The sequence below is a fragment of the Dipodomys ordii genome, unplaced genomic scaffold (assembly GCF_000151885.1).
Source record: "Dipodomys ordii isolate 6190 unplaced genomic scaffold, Dord_2.0 Scaffold14, whole genome shotgun sequence".
Taxonomy (NCBI): domain Eukaryota; kingdom Metazoa; phylum Chordata; class Mammalia; order Rodentia; family Heteromyidae; genus Dipodomys; species Dipodomys ordii.
Genome location: NW_012267230.1, coordinates 4,857,584 through 4,878,617, shown reverse-complemented (window position 1 = coordinate 4,878,617; position 21,034 = coordinate 4,857,584). Strand labels below are relative to the sequence as shown.

At 47.3% G+C, this 21,034-nt stretch overlaps 1 protein-coding gene across 1 annotated transcript; it reads left to right on the top strand.

Annotated features, from left to right (window-relative positions):
• Positions 1-6,730: 6,730 nt before the first annotated feature.
• Positions 6,731-20,681, top strand: Nfatc2ip (nuclear factor of activated T-cells, cytoplasmic, calcineurin-dependent 2 interacting protein). The gene is made up of 8 exons (XM_013011736.1): positions 6,731-7,075; positions 10,214-10,286; positions 15,009-15,132; positions 15,674-15,754; positions 15,853-16,039; positions 17,660-17,804; positions 18,278-18,387; positions 18,575-20,681. The coding sequence occupies exons 1-8, from the start codon at positions 6,731-6,733 to the stop codon at positions 18,731-18,733; spliced, it is 1,224 nt and encodes a 407-aa protein (XP_012867190.1). The 3' UTR covers positions 18,734-20,681.
• Positions 20,682-21,034: the final 353 nt, after the last annotated feature.

The window sequence follows — 21,034 nt, the reverse complement described above, 5'->3', positions numbered from 1 at the left end:
TTGGCTTGTTCATATTCTTGATGATGGCTAATCTGACTGGAGTAAGATGGAAACTTAATGTTGTTTTGATTTGCATTTTCTTTATGACCAAGGAGGTTAAACATTTCTTCAAGTATTTATTAGCCATGTGTACTTCTTCTGAGCAATGTCTGTTTAACTTTGTTATCCAGTTATTACCTGTGTTATTGATTCTTTAGAGTTTTAGCTTTTTGATCTCCTTATATATCCTGTGGGGTTTTTTTTGTCTTAGAAAATACTTATTTTGGGGGGGGGGTCGGTCGTGGGGCTTGAACTCTGGGCCTGGGCGCTGTCCCTCAGCTCCTCAGCTCAAGGCTAGCGCGATACCACTTGAGCCACAGCGCCACTTCCGGCTTTTTTCTTTTTGCTTATGTGGTGCTGAGGAATCAAACCCAGGGCTTCGAGCATGCAAGGCAAGCGCTCTACCACTGAGCCACCTTCCCAGCCCAGAAAATACTTCTTTATCTCTAAACATTTAAGATTTACTTTCCCTGTATTGCTGCTAACAGTATATGCCAGGCCTCATTCTATGTGCTTTTATGGGTAGCATCTAATTTTACACTTACAACAAAAGGGAGGAAGGTACCCTAAAATTATCTAGCAGCTGAAGCTGAGCGAGGAGAAGCTAAAGACCTACTTCAATGAAAGACAGACCTAGCAAAGAAGGTCTGCTGACTCTGTTTCCCTAATTATAAAGTAGCACTAGGGAGAAGCATGATGTGGTTCTATTTTACTTTTTTATTTTCTCCTTCTCTCTTTTTTTTGGGGGGGTCCAGTTGTGGGGCCTGAACTCTGGGCCTGGGCGCTGTCCCTCAGCTCTTCAGCTCAAGGCTAGCCCTCTACCACTTGAGCCACAGCGCCACTTCTGGCTTTTTCTGCTTATGTGGTGCTGAAGAATCGAACCCAGGGCCTCAAGCATACAAGGCAAGCGCTCTACCACTGAGTCACTTTCCCAGCCCTATTTATTTTCTCGAGACAGGGTGTTGCTCTCATTTGCAATCCTGCTGCCTCAATCTCTGAGTGTTGGCATTATAGGCACATAGCATCATACCCCATACTTTGTAATGCAGTGGATTCTTCTCTGGTTTCCTGGTCTCACTATGGAAGGTTTCTTTGACTTTGTGTGTGTGTGTGTGTGTGTGTGTGTGTGTGTGTGTGTGTTTCGACTGCTTGTGAGAGTCCTCAGAATTCCTTGGTCCCCTTGGTCCACTGCCTAGAGCCAGCTTCCTTTGGCTTCTGCATCATCAGCCTTACTGGCTACACAGGTTTCTGCCATTTTATTCATGAGTTTCTCAAAGCAGGTTTTCCCCTGTAGAGGTTTGGACTGCATCCAGGCCCCAAATTCCGTGAACCTTGGGATCTTGATTGCCTGTCGTGACTTTTTCCACCCATGGACTATCTAGAGTTATTTTCATGTCTTATACCAGGTCTGGGGAATTATTATTTTTTTTTCTCCATCCTATCTCCACAAGGGTGCCCTCTCTCTTTTGCTCTCTCTCCCCACCCCCAGCTTTATGCAGGAATCACACTTCCAGCCCTGCCTGGACCTCTGTTCTCAGATGGGTGTTAAAATGCCAGTCCTAAATCAGGCATTGGTGGCTCATGCCTGTAATCCTAGCTACTCAGGAGGCTGAGATCTGAGGATCATGGTTCAAGGCCATCCCAGACAGGAAAGTCCATGAGACTTTTATCTCCAATAACCACCAGAAAACCGGAAGTGACACTATGGCTCAAGTGGTAGGCACTTGCCTTGAGCTAAAAAGCTGAGGTACAGCGCCCAGGCCCAGAGTTCAAGCCCTATCACCGACAAAAAAAAAAAAAAAAGCCAGTCCTAGGCTGGATGCTGGTGGCTCACACCTGTATTCCTAGCTACTCAGAAGGCTGAGATCTGAGGACCAAGGTTTGAAGCCAAGCTTAGTCAGGAAAGTCTGGGATACATATCTCCAATTAATCACCAAAAGCCAGCAATGGAACTGTGGCTCAAGTGGCAGATCATTAGCTTTGAGCAAAAAAGCTAAGGGATAAGACTCAGGGCCCAAGTTCAAGCTGCAGAGCTGGCATAAACAAACAAATAAAAAAAATTCCAATCCTCCTTGACCTCACATTTTCCAACACCCCATCGTGTTGGCTTTGTTTTCCTCCTTTGTGTCGAGCACCAAGAAGGTTCTGTTGGTTTTTGAGCTCAAAGTTTCAAGTTTTTTGTCTTTTTTTTTTCTTAAGCCACAAACTCTGGTGGTTCATGCCCATAATCCTTGGGAGGCTGAGATGGAAAAGACTGAGGTTCAAGGGTTAGCCTTGGCAGACAACTGAGACCCCTTCTCAACCAATAGCCGGATGCGGTGGTGCATGCCTGTCATCTTAGCTACCTGGGAGGCTAAAATCAGGAGGATTGCAGTTCCAAACTAGCTCTGCCAGAAAAGCTCATGAGACCCCCATCTCAACTAAAGAAGCTGGCACCCCCGCTATTGCAGAGGTGACCAACAGGAGGACTCAGAATGATCAGTGCAAAAAGAGTTGGAGGCTTGGTTCAGATGTAGAGCACCCACCTACCAAGCATAACTCCTTGTGTTCAAACCCTACTACAACCAAAAAGAAAAACTGGCTGGGGGTGGGGGTGAAGCAGGCATTTGTCAGTGATGGAGCACTTGTCCGGCATGGGTGAGGCTCAGGGTTGTATTCCCAGCACTGTAACAACAAACAAAATACCCACTCGCTATATTTTGCTATATTTTGCTTCATGTGCTGGTACTGGGGCTTGAACTTAACCTGGGTGCTATACCCCTTTGGGTTTTTTTTTCTTTTCTTAAGGCTGGTGTTTTACCACTTGAGCCATGCACAGTTCCAGGTCTAGCGTTTTGCTCATTAATTGGAGATGAGTCCCAGGACTTTCCTGCCTGAGCTGGCTTTGAATCGCGATCCTCAAATCTCAGCTTCCCAAGTAGTGAGAATTACAACTGTGAGCCACCAGTGCCTGGCCATATTAGACAGATGAATGGACCAAAGGAAAAATTGTGTACACATATATGAGAGTGGCCCAAAATAGGAGACCATAAAGGAACAGTGATTTGGGAGTTAGTGGAGCAAGGTAGTGAACCAGCCATGAAAGAGAGAAAACCTCTGCCTGCTTCTCCTGTTCACTCTTCTAATGTGTGTTTCCTCCACAGATGGAATTTCTTTTACAGAAAGTCAGCTTTCTAGAGCTGTAACTCTGATGGCATTTCTCACCATAGCCTTTTCAAAATATGCCAAAGCAGCATATAATATGATATATGATATGATATGTATTGGGGATGATCTCCCTCTCCTATCAGTGTATTTGGGACAGTCTACAGCCTGGTTTGAAGGTCTCCTGGGGCTGGGAAATCCTTGGTGTATCCTCTGTTCTCAAACACTGCTCAGAAGTACACATGGCTGGGGCTGGGAAGGTGGCTCAGTGGTAGAGCGCTTGCCTTGCATGCCTGAGGCCCTGGGTTCGATTCCTCAGCACCACATAAGCAAAAAGAAAAAAGCCGGAAGTGGCGCTGTGGCTCAAGTGGTAGAGCGCTAGCCTTGAGCTGAAGAGCTGAGGGACAGCGCCCAAGCCCAGAGTTCAGGCCCCACGACAGGACCCTCCCCCCCCCAAAAAAAAGTATACATGGCTAATTAAATACATGAAGAACTGCTTAATCTCCTTGGCCATAGAGAGCAGAAAGGGCGCCACCTGCTGGGAGCTGTGGGCCTTCAATCCTGATCTGGGCTGAGTCACGGTGGGGGAGCTGAAGTGGGGGTTGAAGGAGTTGAGGTGAACGAAATGTCATTGTGGCCTTGCAGTGGGGGGTGTCTAGGGTGTGGGTGTGGTCAAAATGCTGTTCTGAGCCAGGCTAGGTGCTGTAGGTCTGCAATCCCAGCACTTAGGAGGAAGAAGCAGGGAGATCATGAATTAGAGGGTAGACTGGGCAAGACCCTGAGCTCAAAACAAAACAACACGGGAAGATGCCATTGTGGATGGATGTGTGAGGTACCCGTTCTGGGAACGCTGTGGAAGGAGCAGGTTTCGTTGGGTGTTTCCTGTGGCTATGGTGTGAAGTGTAGTTGAATGTTTGGAGCTGTAACTGGTACTTTAACTGCTTTTGCTGACTCTGTACTTGGGTCCAAAAATTAATTCGGAGCGAGAGAACAACTTGTCCTCTTTGCCCCCATTTTTTACCTATCTTTGTCTAATCCTTGAAAGATAGGGCCTATTTGCCAGGAGGGCTTGCCCCCCCAAAGGAAGAGAACTTCAGAAACTCTAAGGAGTAGTAATAACTTCTCCAGGGCCCAGGCCCATTTCCCAAATAAAGATTGAACTGATGACCCACCAGAACACATCCACGACCAGGACTGTTGAACAACCTCTCAACTTTTGCCCTTAATTTTTTTTTTTTTTGTCTATAAAACCTGCAGCTCATGGGCTGGGAAGGTGGCTCAGTGGTAGGCTGCTTGCCTTGCATGCATGAAGCCCTGGGTTCGATTCCTCAGCACCACATAAGCAGAAAAAGTTGGAAGTGTCGCTGTGGCTCAAGTGGTAGAGCACTAGCCTTGAGCTGAAGAGCTGAGGGACAGTGCCCAGACCCAGAGTTCAGGCCCCACAACCAACAAAAAAAGAAAAAAAAAAACAACAAAAACTCTGCAGCTCAGCCAAACTCACACCTGTAATCCTAACTACTCAAGAGGCTGAGATCTGAGGATCACAGTTCAAAGCCAGCCTGGGCAGGAACGTCCCTGAGACTCTTATTTCCAATTAACCACCAGAAAACCAGAATTGGCACTATGGCTCAAGTGGTAGAGCACTCACCTTGAGCTGAAGAGCTGAGGGACATCGCCCAGGCCCAGAGTTCAAGCCCCACAACTGACAAAACAAAAACGAAAACCCTGCAGCTCATGTTTGTATTTCCAACATGACTGAGATGGACTCAATTGTTTCCTTTGCTTCTTCTCAATGTTCCTTGAGCCACAAACTAAATCTCCTTTTTCTGCCCTTCACCATTACTATCCATTTACTTGTCATATAGGGGTAACTTCTGCCCCTCCTCTCCTCAGCAGTTTGGGTTTAGGGTCTAAAACTCTGGTTTCAGTGTAGGTGTTAGAGGCAAAGGAAGTGTGAAATGTTATATTGAACAGTTGTGGTGTCTGAATTGTTGGTGGGTGTGTTGGAATGTAGTTAACACCCAAAATCTCCTAATTCAGACACCTTACCAGGAGGCAGTAGCGATAGAAAAGTTTTAATTTTTGTGTCAGTGCCAGGGCTTGAACTCAAAGTCTTCAGCTCTTGTTAGAATTTTTTTTTTTTTTGCTTATAGCTGGTGATCTATCAGTTGAGCAATTTGAGCCTCTTAACTCAGCATTTTGTTGGTTAATTGGAAACTTTTCTGCCAGGACTGGCTTGGAACCATGATACTTCAGGACGAAACAAGGAGACAGAGGCTAAGTAACATGGCCTTGTCTAACGCATCATCTTGGCATCTTGCTGGGTGGTAGGAGCTTCTCACCCAGCTTAGAAAGGCCTAGAGGTGAGACAGGGCATTCTTTGAATTGCAGATGTCATGCTGTTTAGCTCCAGGAAAGCTTTGCTATTATCTCCCTAGATGGTTTTATTTGTCAACTCTTGACTGTTCTGCTATCTGGAAAGTTTTGATTGGACCTGAGTATCTCCTTAGATGGTCTGCTTTTATTGAATTTGGGTGTCCACCCCAAACGTGTGATTTTTGTCTTTAAAAGCTTTGTGCTGGGGGGTGCGGGTGGGCTCATGCCTGTAATCCTGGCTGCTCTGGAGGCTGAGATCCGAGGATCACAATTCAAAGCCAGCCCGGGCAGAAAAGTCCAGGAGACTCTTATCTCCAATAAACCACTAGAAAACCAGAAGTGGCCGCTGTGGCTCCAGTGGTAGAGCACCAGCCTTGAGCTCAAGAGCAAGTGGCTTCTGAGTGCTGGGAAGGTGGCTCAGTGGTAGAGTGCTTGCCTAGCATGCATGAGGCCCTGGGTTCAATTCCTCAGCACCACATAAGCAGAAAAAGCCAGAAGTGGCGCTGTGGCTCAAGTGGTAGAGCGCTAGCCTTGAGCAAAAGAAACTCAGGGACAGTGCCCAGGCCCAGGACTGGCACAAACAAACAAACAAACAAAAACGTGGCTTCTCTGTGTCTTGCGACTGAATTTCCGTACAAGGACAGCCTCCTGAGTAGTTATGACTGGGAAACCTTTATTTTTGAATGAGCATGAAACCTGAGTTGAATGGAAGTCTTCATATTCACACCGGTCAGTACTGAGGAGGGGGAGTGGGGGGCCAGTAATAGAGGTACCCCTAAACCTCAGGTAGACCTAATTCCCACTCGGTCTTAGGACTCCAGGACTACAATCCCCAGGATGCCTCGATCCTCGACAGAAGAGGAAATCGGGTCTTTTTATTTTTCCTTCCCCTCAGTGGGCGGGTCGAAACGAGGCAGCTCAGCCAATGAATGGGCTTTACGGAATCGAAACCTTCTCTGATTGTACCGCAAGGATTGGAATCTTTGGCGCCTTTGTTTCAGTGGGGCGTGAATGATGGGCATGTGCGCTGTCCAGTGACGGGGTGGAGAGGCGTAGCCAGAGCGTGGGGGCGGGCAGAGGCGCTCACCAACAGGCTGTCTGTCCAATGAGAGGCTGGAGGGGGCTGGGCGGGGAGAGGCCGGAGAGTTTGTGTAGCGGCTGAGGGAGTGTGATGGCGGAACCGCTGAGGAGGCGAGGTCGCAGGCTCCGCGGCGGCCGGGTCGGCCGAGGGGCTCGGGGGACGCGGGGTGGTCGGGGCCGGCATCCCGACGTCCAGCGGTCTCCGGTCCGGCGTACTCTGGACCCAGTGTTTGTGGACTTGGTCAGCGACAGCGATGAAGAGACGGCGGCGGAGCCGGTGGCGGCGGAGCCCGCGGAGCCCCCGGCGCCGGCCGCACGCCGGCCGGACAGCGACAGCGACAGCGAGGGCTCCAGCCCGCGGACGGTGGTCCGGCGGCGGCGGCGGCTGCTGCTGGACCCCGGCGAGGCGCCAGTGGTTCCGGTGTACTCTGGGAAGGTGAGCGTGGAAGCCGGGCCGGGCCCATCTCCGAAGGTCAGAGGTGCGGCTTTCGGGGGGGGGGCCCGAGCCGGGGATTCCGGACTTGGCCGTGGGTGGTGGGGGGGGAGACGGAAACAGCCAGGCCGGGGTGATGGATGGACGCCGAGACGCCCGTGGGTTGGGGAGGCCCAGCGGGTGAAGGGCACGGTGGAAGAAGGAGCTAACCCTGATCTGTAGCCTGGGGGTGCATAGGCAGGCAGGCGGGCTGGGGAGTGGGGTGCTTTCGGATTCAGAGGGGCCCAGGAGAACGTGCGGTTGGGATTGGGGAGCGTTCTGATGAGGATGACAAGGAATGGGGGTATTTATGAGGAAGTTGGGCTCCTTGGAGATCCAGAATGCTGTGTGTGTGTGTGTGTGTGTGTGTGTGTGTGTGTGTGTGTGTGTGTGTGTGTGTGTGTGTGTGTGTGTGATGGGGGGAGTGCGTGGGAGCTAGAGGGTCCCCAAGGTCCTGGGGTTGAAAGATGGATAGTAGCAACTTAGGAGGAAAGAATTAAGCCGATGTCTTCAGAAAGCCCTAGGGAAAGAAGATTGAGGGGAGGGGTCGACAATGTAGGGTTCTGAATTCCTGAGTACCCCTGAGAAGGTTGTGGTGACCTCATCCTTAGGAAAGATTTAGGAGCTGGGGTTAGGGAAATCCACCTTCAGTTTTTCCCATCAGTCCCGGGAAGACTTCGGGCTGACACTCTCCCCTCTTTTTTTTTTTTTGGTCGGTCATGGGGCTTGAACTCTGGGCCTGGGCGCTGTCCCTCAGCTCTTCAGCTCAAGGCTAGCGCTCTACCACTTGAGCCACAGCGCCACTTCCGGCTTTTTTCTTTTTGCTTATGTGGTGCTGAGGAATCGAACCCAGGGCCTCAGGCATGCAAGGCAAGCGCTCTACCACTGAGCCACCTTCCCAGCCCTCTCCCCTCTTTAAATAAGTAAATATAAACATACATATCTATATATGTCTCTATATAGATATATGTGTCTATATACTCATATGTAAAGGTAATGTTGAGGGCCGGGAATGTGGCTTAGTGGTAGAGTGCTTACCTAGCATCCATGAAGCCCTGGCTTTGGTTCCTCCATACCACATACACAGAAAAAGCAGAAGTGGTGAAGTAGTGCTGTGGCTCTAGTGGTAGAATGCTGGTCTTGAGCAAAAGAAGCTCAGGGACAATGCATAGGCCCTGAGTTTACATCCCAGGACAGACAGACAGAGAAAGAAAGAAAGAAAGAGGTGGAAGAAGTGGTAATAATGAGGATTCAAAGAGGATTGAGGTTCAGAGGACTAAATAGAAAAATTCTTGGTATTCCATCTCTAAAATAACTGGAAAAGGCTGAGAATGTGGCTTAGTAGTAGAGTGCTTGCCTGGTATGCATGAAGCCCTGGGTTCAATTCCTCAGTACCACATAAACAGGAAAAGCCAGAAGTGGCACCGTGGCTCAAGTGGTGGAGCACAAGCCTTGAGCAAGAGAAGCTCAGAGCCAGGTGCCCGTGGCACATGCCTGTAATCCTAGCTACTCAGGAGGCTGAGATCTGAGGATTGCAGTTCAAAGCCAGCCTGGGCAGGAAAGTCCGTGAGACTCTTAACACCAGTTAACCACCAAAAAACTGGAGTAGCACTCTGTGGCTCAAGTGGTTGAGCGCTCTCCTTGAGCTGAAGAGCTCAGGGACAGCCCTCAGGCGCAGAGTTCAAGCCCCATGACTGACTCCCACCCATCCTCCCCCCCCAAAAAAAAAAAGAAAGAAAAAGCTCAGGGATAGTACTCAGGCCTTGAGTTCAAGCCACAAGACTGACAAACAAAACAAAAAATAATGTTGATTGCTCTCGGGCGCCTGGTAATCCTAGCTACTCAGGAGGCTGAGATATGAGGATCGCAGTTCAAAGCCAGCCCGGGCAGGAAAGTCTATGAAACTCTTATCTCCAATAAACCACTGGAAAGCCAGAAGTGGTGCTGTGGCTCAAGCGGTAGACAGCTCACCTTGAGCTGAAGAGTGCAGAGACAGCGCCCAGGCCCAGAGTTCAAGCCCCATGACTGACCAAAAAAAAATCCTGATTGCTGGTTTTTGTTTTTTTTTTTAATTTTTGGTTGCTGTTTTGTTGGTCACAAAAATAACCCAGTTACTGGAAAGTATTGCAACCTAATAGAAATGTATAATTTTTAATAAGACTTTATTGTTATTATTAAGGCATTATACAGAAGGGTTACTATTTTATAAGTCAAGTAATGACTACATTTCATTTTTGGACAATGTGACTATTTTCTCTTTTCCCCAGTTTCCCCCTCCTGTTGCTGCTCACAAGTTACATAGAAATCGTATAATTTTGAGATAGAAAACATACTAGAAATAAACTGTTGTTCTCATTTTGGTGTATGTTCAGATTTATTTCAATTTTCACTTTGATATTATTAAAATGTAATCATACCCTTTCTGTACATCACTTTATTTGTCAGTCGTGGGGCTTGAACTCTGGGCCTGGGCACTGTCCCTCAGCTCTTCAGCTCAAGGCTAGCACTCTACCACTTGAGCCACAACGCCACTTCCAGCTTTTTCTGCTTATGTGGTGCTGAGGAATCGAATCCAGGGCCTCATGCATGTGAGACGAGCACTTTACCACTGAGCCAACTTCCCAGCCCGTACATCACTTTTATAATAACAGTAAATTTTTTTTTTTTTTTTGGGTCTGGTCGTGGGGCCTGAACTCTGGGACTGGGTGCTGTCCCTCAGCTCTTCAGCTCAAGGCTAGTGCTCTACCACTTGAACCACAGAGCCACTTCTGGCTTTTTTCTTTTTGCTTATGTGGTGCTGAGGAATCGAACCCAGGGCCTCAGGCATGCAAGGCAAGCGTTCTACCATTGAGCCACCTTCCCAGCCCCAACAGTAAAAAAATTAAAATAGAAAAATGTGAAGTTTGGCAAGTCCATCACCTAAGTTACTTAATATTCATTGGACATTTTCTCCATATCAAGACTTATCCTTTTATCATTGACATAGAATGGACAGTCTTATAAATTAAAATTGAAAAAGGCATTATGTATACCGAAGACTATAAATTGCCTTTCACTAGTACAAGAATTGGCAAAATAACATTCCTATCTTTGTCTTTGCAGGTACAAAGTAGTTTCAACCTCATCCCAGATGATGCTTCCCTCCTGAAACTCTACCCTGCAGGGGCAGAAGAAGGTAAGCAGATTTCTAAGGAGACTTCTGGAATCTGTATCCCAGCAGGCAATTCCTTACCACTGTGCCACACCCCTCAGCTTATTGTCTATTCTGGCAGGCTTGTGCTTAAAATGCTAGGTATTTTGGAATGAAGTCTGAGGATCACAGTTTGAAACCAGCTTTAGCAGAGGAAAAGAGGGAAGTAGAGGTGTAGCTTAAGTGGTAGAGGACCAGCTTTGAGTAGAAAAAAATCAAGAAAGTCTGTCCCTTCCTGGTAGCTTATGCCTATAATTGTAGCTACTCAGGAGGATGAGATTTGTGTATCTTGGTTCCAAGCTAGCACTGGCAAGAAAGGCTGTAAGACTCTTATCTCCAATTAACTACAAGAAAACTGGAAGTGGCACTGTGGCTCAAAGTGGTAGAGCACTAGCCTTGAGTGAAAAAGTTCAGGACAGCTTCCAGGCCCTAAGTTCAAGTCCCATCATCAACCAAAAGAAGAAAAAAAAAGTGCAAAGCCCTGAGTTCAAACTTGAGTCCTGAAAGGAGGTATTTGGTTGTTATCTAGAAGGCACTGGAGCTGCTTAAAAACCTTGTGCCTACCACCATATGCAGGTTTGTAAAAGCCTAGGATTTGTAAAAGAGTAGGGTTTTGTAATCCTACTCGGGGGTATTGTGAATCTGTGACATCTTGTTACATTAGCAGCAAATTCCTTAGGAATACTTCAGAGCTAGCAGGTTGTTCTTTGCATTTTGTCCTCCCCCAGTGATGTGATTATTTTTATTTATTTATTTTTTTGCCAGTCCTGGGGCTTGAACTCAAGGCCTGGGCACTGTCCCTGAGCTTTTTTTTTTTTGCTCAATGCTAGCACTATACCAATTGAACCACAGCACCACTTCTGGCTTTTTCTGGTTATGTGGTACTGAGGAATGGAACCTAGGGCTTCATGGATGCTAGGCAAGCACTCTACCACTAAGCCACATTGCCAGCCCAGTGATGTGATTCTTGCTACCCTTTTACAAATGGTAGCGAAAAAAAATCAAATCTAGCTGGGCATCAGTGGCTCACACCTATATTACTAGCTTCGCAGGCTGAGATCTGCAGACTGTAGTTCAAAGCCAACTGGGGCTGGAGAGTCTGAGAGACTCTTTTTTTTTTTTTAATTTAAATTTTATTTTATTTGTGAACATACTGTACAGAGGGGTTACAATTGCATGGGCAGGATAATGCGTACATTTCTTACCAAGCATTGCAGCCTCCTCCTTTGTTTACCCTTCCCATCCCTTCCCAACCTCCCCCCTCCCCCTGAGAGACTCTTATCTCCAATAAACCACCAGAAAACCGGAAGTGGAGCTGTGGCTCAAGTGGTAGATCCCTTGTCTTGTGCTGAAGAGCTGCGGGACAGCACCTGAGCCCAGAGTTCAAGGTGCACACAAACAAAAAACCAGCCAAACAAAAGGGAAAACAACAAAAGAATCAAATCTAATAAGGAAGTCATCCAATTTGCAAATACAGACGTTGGATTAAGTCTTTTGGACAGGGTGGGGGTGGGAGATGGTAGACTGGTTAAAAGCACACCTCTGTCCCTGAATAGTGTGACGTTGGACAAGTGATCTAGCCTTTGATTGCTTCCATTTCCAGATCAGGAAGATGGTTGTAGTGGATTTATGTCAGAAGATTTTGGTGAGAATTATTTAAAGAGAATCTGTGGACAGGTGCTATTAGAAGGCAGTTCTAAGGATTGGGGTTCTAATAGTCAATCTGGGCAGGAAAGTCTGTGAGACCCTTATCTTCAATTAACCACCCAAAAGTTGAATGTGGAGCTTTATGGCTCAAGTGGTAGAGTCCCAGCCTTGAGCAAAAAAGCTAAGGGGTAAAGCACAGGTCCTGAATTCAAGACTCTGGACGGGCACAATAAATAAAGAAATAAATGGAATGTGTAGGCTGCTCTCTCTCTCTTTTTCTCTGGCCCGTGTACATGGGTTAGGACAGCACTGGGAACTTCAAAGTACTATGTAAAAGGTAATCAGTTGTAGCACCAATCTTGATATTTTGGCCTGGAGAATTCTTGTGTGTGAGGGGAGTTGTTTGCCCATTGTAGAAAAGTTTATAGCAGCCCTAGCCGACTCCCTCAGGAATTTTGTTGTTGTTAGTCATGGGGCTTGAACTCTGGGCCTAAGGGCTGTCCCCTCAGCTCTTCAGCTTAAGGCTAGTGTTCTATCACTGCACCACTTGCGGCTTTTTCTGTTTATGTGGTGGTGAGGAATCAAACCCTGGGCCTCTGCAGGTGAGGTAAGCACTCCACCTTTGAGCCACCTTCCCAGCCCCCCCCCCATATTTTGACAGCATTATCTCCAGACAGTGCCACGTGTCCCCTGGGAGGCAAAATTGTGCCTGGTTGAAAACCACTGACCCCCGAGTTATTGTTTCATTCTCATAATATTTATTCTTTATTTAGTAGTGCTGGAAATGGAACAGGGCATGGACATGTTAGGCATGTGCTTTAGCACTGAGGTACACCCCCCCCCCCAATCTGGACAGTATTTTTTATTTTATGGTTTATAATGTTTTTGTTTAGTTTTGTGCATGCGCGTGTGCTGGTCCTGGGACTTGAACTCATGGTTTGGATACAGTCCCTGAGCTTCTTTGGTTCAAGGCTAATGCTGTACCACTTGAACCACAGCACTACTTCCAGCTTTTTCTGTGTAGTTTATTGGAGATAAGAGTCTCATGGAAACCAGGAGCTGGAGGTTCATGCCTGTAATCCTAGCTACTCAGGAAGCTGAGATCTGAGGATCGCCGTTCAAAGCCATTCAGGACAGTAAAGTTCATGAGACTCTTCAATTTACCACCAGAAAACCAGAAGTGGTGCTGTGGCTCAAGTGGTAGAGTGCTCGCCTTAAGCTAAAGAGTTCAAGGACAGCTCCTAGGCCCAGAGTTCAAGCCCCAAGACTGATCCAAAAAAAAAAAGTCTCATGGACTTAAAAAAATTTTTTTTTTGGTGAGACTTGAACTAGGAGACATGCTCTACCACGGAGCTACATCCCTAGCCTTATGATTCTCTTCTATTTGTAGCAAGCAAACGGGAAAAGACTCTCTAATGTAAAAAAGGGTCTAGGATATTAGTTGAGTGGTAGAGTGTTTGCCTAACAAGCTTGAGACCTTGGATTCAGTTTCTAGACACACACACACACACACACACACACACACACACACATACACGAGAAACTGAGAGATTTAAAGAAAAATCTTAACAGTCATGCTCTTCCAACACTTTTTCAGTATGTTCTAGTGGTCTTATGTCTGTCACTGCAGTATCCTTTCTCAGGCTCTTGTTTTTTGTTTTTCTTTTTAGTTGCTCGTCAATAAGTTTATTGTCTTTCTGAAAAAAATTCTTCATAGAAATTTGTTTGAGGGGCTGGGAATGTGGCTTAGTGGTAGAGTGCTTGCCTAGTATGCTTGAAGCCCTGGGTTCAATTCCTCAGTACCACATAAACAGAAAAAACCAGAAGTGGCACTGTAGCTCAAGTGGTAGAGTGCTAGCCTTGAGCAAAAGCAGCTCGGGACAGTGCCCAGGCCCTGAGTTCAAGTCCCAGGACTGCCCCCCCCCAAAAAAAAAAAAGGAAAAATTTGTTTGATTTAGCTTTCAGCAGCCCTTTCCTGAGCTCTGAAGAAACTTGCCTTGTTTTGAGGTACCCAGTCTTTCTTCTGGGCAAAGGACATTTTGGGATGATTCCACCTCTTCCTCTTTACTTTTCTCCTGGGCTGGCTTTTTCTCATAGACTAGCTCCTCTCATATAGTAGTGTACCCCTTCTTGTGCATCTCCCCCATCATATGTGGAGCTTTTTTTTTTTTTTCTGCTCCTGGGCTTGAACTTATGGCCTGAGAGCTGTCCTTGAGCCTCTTTGTGCCTGAGACTAGTGCTCTACCACTTGGTCCACAGCACTACTTTTGGCTTTCTCCGAGTACTTTACTGGAGATAAGCGTCTAATGAACTTTTCTACCCTGGCTGGCTTTGAACCTTGATCCTCAGATCTCAGCCTCCTGAATAGCAAGTTTGAGTCACTAGCGCCTGGTTTAATTTTTTTTTATTTTTATTTATTTATTTATTTATTTTGTGCCAGTAGTGGAACTTTGAACTCAGGGTTTGGACACTGTCCCTAAGTTTTTTCACTCAAGGCTGACATTTTACTTGAGCCACAGCTCTACTTCTGACTTTTTGGTTAGAGATAAGAGTCTTGGGGATTTATCAGCATGAGCTGGCTTCTAACTGTGATCCTCAGATCTTAGTGTGAACCTTTGGTCTCCTGCCCCACTCTTTACCTCCCACTTCCTTGTCTTGAGGCCTGGGTGCTGTCCTCGAGCTCTACAGCTCAAGGCAATTGCTTGCAACACTTCTGGTTTTCTAGTGGTTAATTGGAGATGAGTCTTACAGACTTTCTTGCCTGGTCTGGCTTTGAGCCACAATTCTCAGATCTCAGCCTCCTGAGTAGCTAGGATTACAGGCATGCGCCACTGGCACCAGCCTTTTTTTTTTTTTTTTTTAAAGACAGTTTTAATATATAGCTCAGGCTAGCTTGAAACTAGGGATCTCTTTGCCTCAGCCTCTTGAGTGCTGGGATTATAGGTATGCACCACACCTGGCTTCCTCCGGCTGGTCTTAAGGACTCTGACTTGTTTCTCCTTGGCCTCCCCTGGTCTTCTCTTGGTTAATTCTTTGCACTTTCTTCTCCTCTGTCCCCAGAAATAGATATGGCAGATTTTACCAGTCCTCCTCACTCTGAGGATCCTCCAGTTCCAAGTTCTCCCTGGAAGAGTAAGCTGAGGAATAAGGATGAGAAAGAAGAGAAGGCAGCAAAGGTGGTTCTGTGAGTGAGCCTGGGACACGTGGACCCTGGGAGCAGGAGGGAGGGGAAGAGGTGAGCCAAGGCAGGCAGGCCCCTGGGCTGGCTCCTGAAAGCAGAAGGGCTGGAAGGAGCCTCGAGCATCCTTCTTGAATGATACTGCTAGGAGAAGAGGTGGCAGGACCAGAGGATGATAGGACCTTTGAGAGACTCAGTCGGAAGAGCCGGAGGCAGGACCGTGCACGGGTTAAGGGAGCCTGCAGGCTGCTTTCTGCCTTCTTTCTGCTTCCTTCCTCATCCATGCCTGGGGGAGGGATTAGAGAATTGTTATATAGATGACTAGTCAGAGCCCAGACTGTGCCAGATGGAACTGGACCTGTGGAGTAAGGTATTTTTCCTTCCCTCATATTTGGGTCTTGTAAAAACAAAAACGTGCTAGCTTTTCCCTGTCCCGATCTGTCTGTCTTCTGGTACAGTACATGTTACTTACAGGGCCTCCCTGTTGACTCTTGCTCTCTGCCCATCTGTCCTTTGTCTCCATCTTGCCCCTCTCTTCTTTCTCCAGGGTTCAGGATACATCTCCCTCTCCCCCACCTCCACCAAGGAACAAAAGCAGAAAGCATACTCGGGCACTCCAGAAGTTAAGGTGCCAGTGATTGGGGGGGACTATGGCTGGGGAGAAGGGTGGGGGCAGGTGGGATGGGTGAGCAACCCCAGACGACCAGTGCCTTGCCTGCCCCCCAGAGAAGTGAACAAGCGCCTCCAGGATCTTCGATCCTGCCTGAGCCCCAAGCAGCCCCAGGGCCATGAGCACCTGAACCAAGACGATGAAGTGGTCCTGGTGGAGGGGCCTGTCCTGCCAGAGAACCCCAGGCTCTTCCCGCTCAAAATCCGTTGCCGGGCTGACGTGGTCAGATTGCCCATTAGAATGGTAAGTGCTTGGGGACTGGCAGGAGAAGGCCCAGGAGCTGACTTTGTAGAGACTGATGCCCAGCACAGACATACTGTCAGGAGGGGCTGTGTTTTTCTTCCTCTCTTGCTCTCAGGAGCTCCCTGCCACTCTGTCCCTCCAAGCCTTTCTCCTTACTGGTCCCTCTCTGTAGTTTTTCCTTATTTTCCTTCCTTGCTTCCTTCCTTTGTTGTTGATCCAGAAGTGGGTTTTGAACTCTGCCTCGTGTTCTCACTTGGCTTTTTTACTCAAGGATAGCAGTCTATCTATCACTTGAGCCATGAATTTTTTTTCCTGGTTAATTGGAGATAAGTCTCAGACTTTTCTGCTCAGGCTTGCTTTGAACCATGATCATCAGATCTCAGCTGCCTTTATAGCAAAGATTATAGTTGCAAGCCTCTAGCTTCATGCCTTTTTTTTTTTGCTAGTCTTGGGGCTTGAACTCAGGGCTTGGGCACTGTCCCTGAGCTTCTTTTGCTCAAGGCTACCTAGCACTCTTACCATTTGAGCCACAGTGCCACTTCTGGCTTTTTCTGTATATGTGGTACTAAGGAATGAAACCCAGGGCAGTATGCACGCTAGGCAAACCCTATATCACTAAGCCACATTCCCAGCCAATCTTTTTTTTGCCAGTCCTGAGGTGCTGTCCCTGAGCTGCTTTTGCTCAAGGCTAGTGCTTTGCCACTTGAACCACAACTCCACTGTGACTTTTTTGGTAGTTTATTGGAGATGAGAGTCTCAGAGACTTTCCTGCCTGGGCTGGCTTCATATCCTTAGGTCTCAGCCTCCTGAGTAGTTAAGATTACAGGTGTGAGCCACCAGCACCTGGCTCTACCTATTCTTCAAGGCTCCACTTAGGTTGCATGTCTTCTACCAAGCTTTTTTAGGGGAATATCTTGCCAGATAATCTCTTTCCTCCTGGGGCCTTGTATTTTCCTCTTGTGCTGGCTATCACATGGGAATAGCAGGTGCCTTTCAATCTGCCTGAGGCCCCCGAACTTCCTGACAAAGTCCAATTCGTGTGTTAGGGACATTGAACACCAGGACTGCTCAGGAATGAGCCCTCAGTGAGCATGGCGCCCAAGCTGGCACTGCATTCCTTGCTCTGCTGTAGAGAGTTTGAGGCATATGTGAGTGGTTGGAGGTGTGATGCCAAGGTAGAGAACTTGCCTAGCATATGTGAGGCCCTGCGTTCCAGTTTGTCATCCAACTTTGCAATGGTTGGTATCAGACAAAAGGCTCGATTTCTGGCTTGTCTAAAAAAACAGGAAGACAGGACACTGACCCCTCTTCCCCAGAGGCCCCGTTGCGTTGGAGTGTGGGAGGGCCCAGCTGCCTGGGCTGAGACCCAGCTGCTAGGCTCCACGCCCTCCCTTCTCCTGACTCAGGAGGCTGCTTTGTGCCGCTCACCTGGGCCCTTTACTCAGTGATTTTACTCTCTACTTTCCAGGTAAATATGGTGAAACTCGGAGCTGAGGAGTTCAGCAAGTAGCCCAGGCCAGAAACTTGTGTTTTGGGTGGTTTGCTGGAGGGGGTTGGGGGTAGGTGGAGAATTTCCAGGAGGGAAAGTTTCCTTTCCTCCTTGTCTTCCTCTTTCCCTAGTCTGAGCCCCTTCAGAGTGTGGTGGACCACATGGCTGCCCATCTCAGGGTGTCCCCAAGCAGGATCCTTTTGCTCTTCGGAGAGACAGAACTGTCCCCGACTGCCACTCCCAGGACCCTAAAGCTTGGAGTGGCTGACATCATTGGTGAGTGGAAAAATGGAGAAGCCTGGGAAAGAGGCTTTTACAGATGTAGCGCTGTGGCTCAAGTGGTAAAACTCTAGCCTTCAGCTGAAGAGCTCAGGGACAGTGCCCAGGCTCAGAGTTCAAGCCCCATGACCAATCCTTCCCCTCCCCAACCAAAAAAAAAATAAGCCAGTTGCTGGTGGCTCACACCTGTCATCCTAACAACTCAGGAAACTGAGATCTGAGGATCACTGTTCAAAGCCAGCCAGGGCAGGAAAGTCTGTGAGACTCTTATCTCCAGTGAACCACCAGAAACCCCGAAGTGGTACTGTAGCTTAAGTGGTAGAGCGCTAGCCTTGAGCTGAAGAGTGCAGGGACAGCGCCCAAGCCCAGAGTATTCCCCTTAGGGGTTGGGGAATATGGGGAAAGTTCCAGAGAGGGCCCTGATTCCATCTGCCTACTTAGTCCTGTCTCTCCGATCTCGCCTTTCACAGACTGTGTAGTCTTGGCAAGTTCTTTGGAGGCCACAGAGACATCCCAAAAGCTCCAACTGAGAGTGCAGGGGAAGGAGAAACATCAGAAGCTAGAGATCTCACTGGCTCAAGTGAGTGGGAGAAATGGCTGTCCCATGCTGTCCCTTTCCTTCCCTTTGTTGTCTCCTAGCACTGAACATAAGAGTCCTCCTAATTCTGAATTGCTGAGCTCCTTTCCCAAGGTCTGTCGCCATCCATCCCATCAAGACAGAATCCTCCAGCCTCTTTCCCAGTTTTCATCTGGTTTTCTCCCTGTAGAATTCTCCTCTCCAAACCCTCATGTCACACTATGAGGAGGCCATGGGACTTTCTGGACACAAGCTCTCCTTCTTCTATGATGGAACAAAGCTTTCAGGCAAGGAGCTACCGGCTGATCTGGGCATGGAATCTGGGGACCTCATTGAAGTCTGGGGCTGAAGTCTCCCTCCATGTTTAAAGGCCTTGCTGGACTTGGGGAGATGTCTACTACTTTCTTATTTTTTTATTTTTTTGGCCCCATAAGGGCTAGCAGAAATTAAAATAGAACTTATCTTTAAGCAGAAACAAAACCAGTGACTTTGGCCCTGTCTCCTGTTCACCCTGATCCAAGCCTTAGCCACTTACTTGGTTATTGTAAAGTGGTTGTGGCTGCCAGGGTGGCCTGTGGCTCCATGAACACATGCTAAACTTTGCAGTCCCAGAGTGTGGAGGAGGCGTCTCCCAGTCCTATTCCTTAACCTCATCTTCACCCTTTGCTGTGCTAAAATGTCTGTTCTGGGAACGTTCCTTTGTAGTTGGAGAGGTAGTTGGTATAAATGAGGGCCTGGGACCATAGTACATGCAGCACCAACATGGCTCTGTTCTTACCTGGGGTCCGGAATGCAGTTTGCTTGGGTAGTAGCATGGCCTGTGGAGAGAGAACACGAGCAAGCTGACACAGGCCAAGGTGCAAGTGTGAAGAAGGGTAATGGAAGCGCAGTGTCAGCCCTGCCCCTTCCCCAGGTCCCTTCGTGGCCCCTCCCCTCTAGATCACACTTCCTGGTGCACATAACTGGAGCCACAGCTGCCTTCCTCAGCCCTTTCGTTTTGGCTCTTGAGAATAACCGTCCCATGCAAGGATTCTCTGCTTTTACGGGTTTTTCTTCTTTCTTCATGCTGTCCCTGCCTGACAGCACCCCCATTTAATATGTTTATTGTGCACCTTAGAATATAAATATCTTTATAAGTGTTTTCTCAGTGATTATGTTTTGTTTTGTTTTGTTTTTGTTTTCACTATGTATCCGTGTTATCGTGCAGTAGGTTTTACTGGCCTGGCTGTGTGTATGAAGGTGTAGCCCCTCGATCTTTGCTCCTAGATTGTTGCTCAGACCTGCTGACCCAGTGGCATCGGGCGGATTTTACTCACATGTTGCCTTAAGCGAGGGGCACCTGTGTACCTCCATCTCCTCTGCACTGAATCCAAGGACACGATAAACATCCTTTCCTATGTCCCTTTGGGAGCCTGAGTAGACCTTTCTCTAGCATATGAATTCAGGATCGGAGTATAAGCTCTTCAGTTGATTTCTCTGGGGATTTCCTTTCTGTCCTCACCAGTACCTAGTATGCCTGACTTTCTGCTTTTGCTGTCTAACAGGTATAAAATGCTGCCATATTTTAATGGACTTTCATCTGGTCTTGGCTGGGCGGGGGATTTTCATATCCCTGCTCACCTCTTTATTTTCTCTACCTGTGAACTGCTCATTCTCTCACAAGCTTCCTTTTATTCTGAGGAGTTGATCCTAAGATCCTGGGTGATTGTAAGTAACACTCTTGTAGCTAGCAGGATCCTTTGCTGAGCAGTCTTAATTTTAAAGTAAACAAATTGACTTTTCTTACAATGCTTGTTGCTTCTTGACTTCCTATTTAAAACTAGGAGAGATGATTTTATTTTCTGCTGTTAGTGAGCTGGTTTTTCCTCCCATTATGAGGCCCCTAAATGGGGCCAAAGTTCAGTTGATCACACTGACTCAACAGCTGTTTTTAGTGGCAAAACTGGCCCTGTTTTGCTTGATGCCAGGCTCTGCTGGTTGCTAAGTATTGTTACTTCACTTCAAAACAATTTAAATGCACCTTTGTGTGGGAGACCAAATTTTTTTTAATTAATTATTTCCTTAACCATGTGAGCCAGTTTTCTGTTTTTTTGTCTACTAAAAGAGCCATTCATCTCCTACTGATATGTGGGTGGGGATAGTCTTCACAAACGGTATCATTCCTTTGAATTTTATGGCCCTTAACAGAATCAGTATGGTGTGTAATTCCACTTTTTCAGATTTTGTGTTCATCAATAAGTTTGAGGATATTAAAAATTCTGTATGCAGTCTCAACAAAATAAATTGAATACACTCAACATGTGTGTACTTGAGGATTTCTGTCTTAATGACCCTCATGAGGATCCACTAAAGTTCTGTGACAGATTGTTAACTTTCTCAACCCCATTTTTCCTCCTACAAATTAATAGACCCATGACTTGTAGCAGAATACAGAGGTATTCAAAATAAAAACAGTATAGTCATTCCTGTGGTCCACAAAGTTGAACTTGCAGATTCAACCAGCCATGCAGTGAACATATTAGGGAACACATATGGTTACACATGCCTGTAATTCCAGCGCATGGGAGGCTGACACAGGAGGATGGTGAGTTTGAGGGCATACATAGTGCTACATAGTCAGACCCTGTCTAACAAAAGAAAATAAAGAAAA

Bases quoted from the DNA above. Each gene is read 5' to 3' on its own strand.
- Nfatc2ip (XM_013011736.1), top strand. From the start codon at position 6,731: ATGGCGGAACCGCTGAGGAGGCGAGGTCGCAGGCTCCGCGGCGGCCGG. The intron at 17,805-18,277 runs GTGAGTGGAAAA...CGCCTTTCACAG, and splicing joins TGGAGTGGCTGACATCATTG to ACTGTGTAGTCTTGGCAAGT. The intron at 18,388-18,574 runs GTGAGTGGGAGA...TTCTCCCTGTAG, and splicing joins TAGAGATCTCACTGGCTCAA to AATTCTCCTCTCCAAACCCT.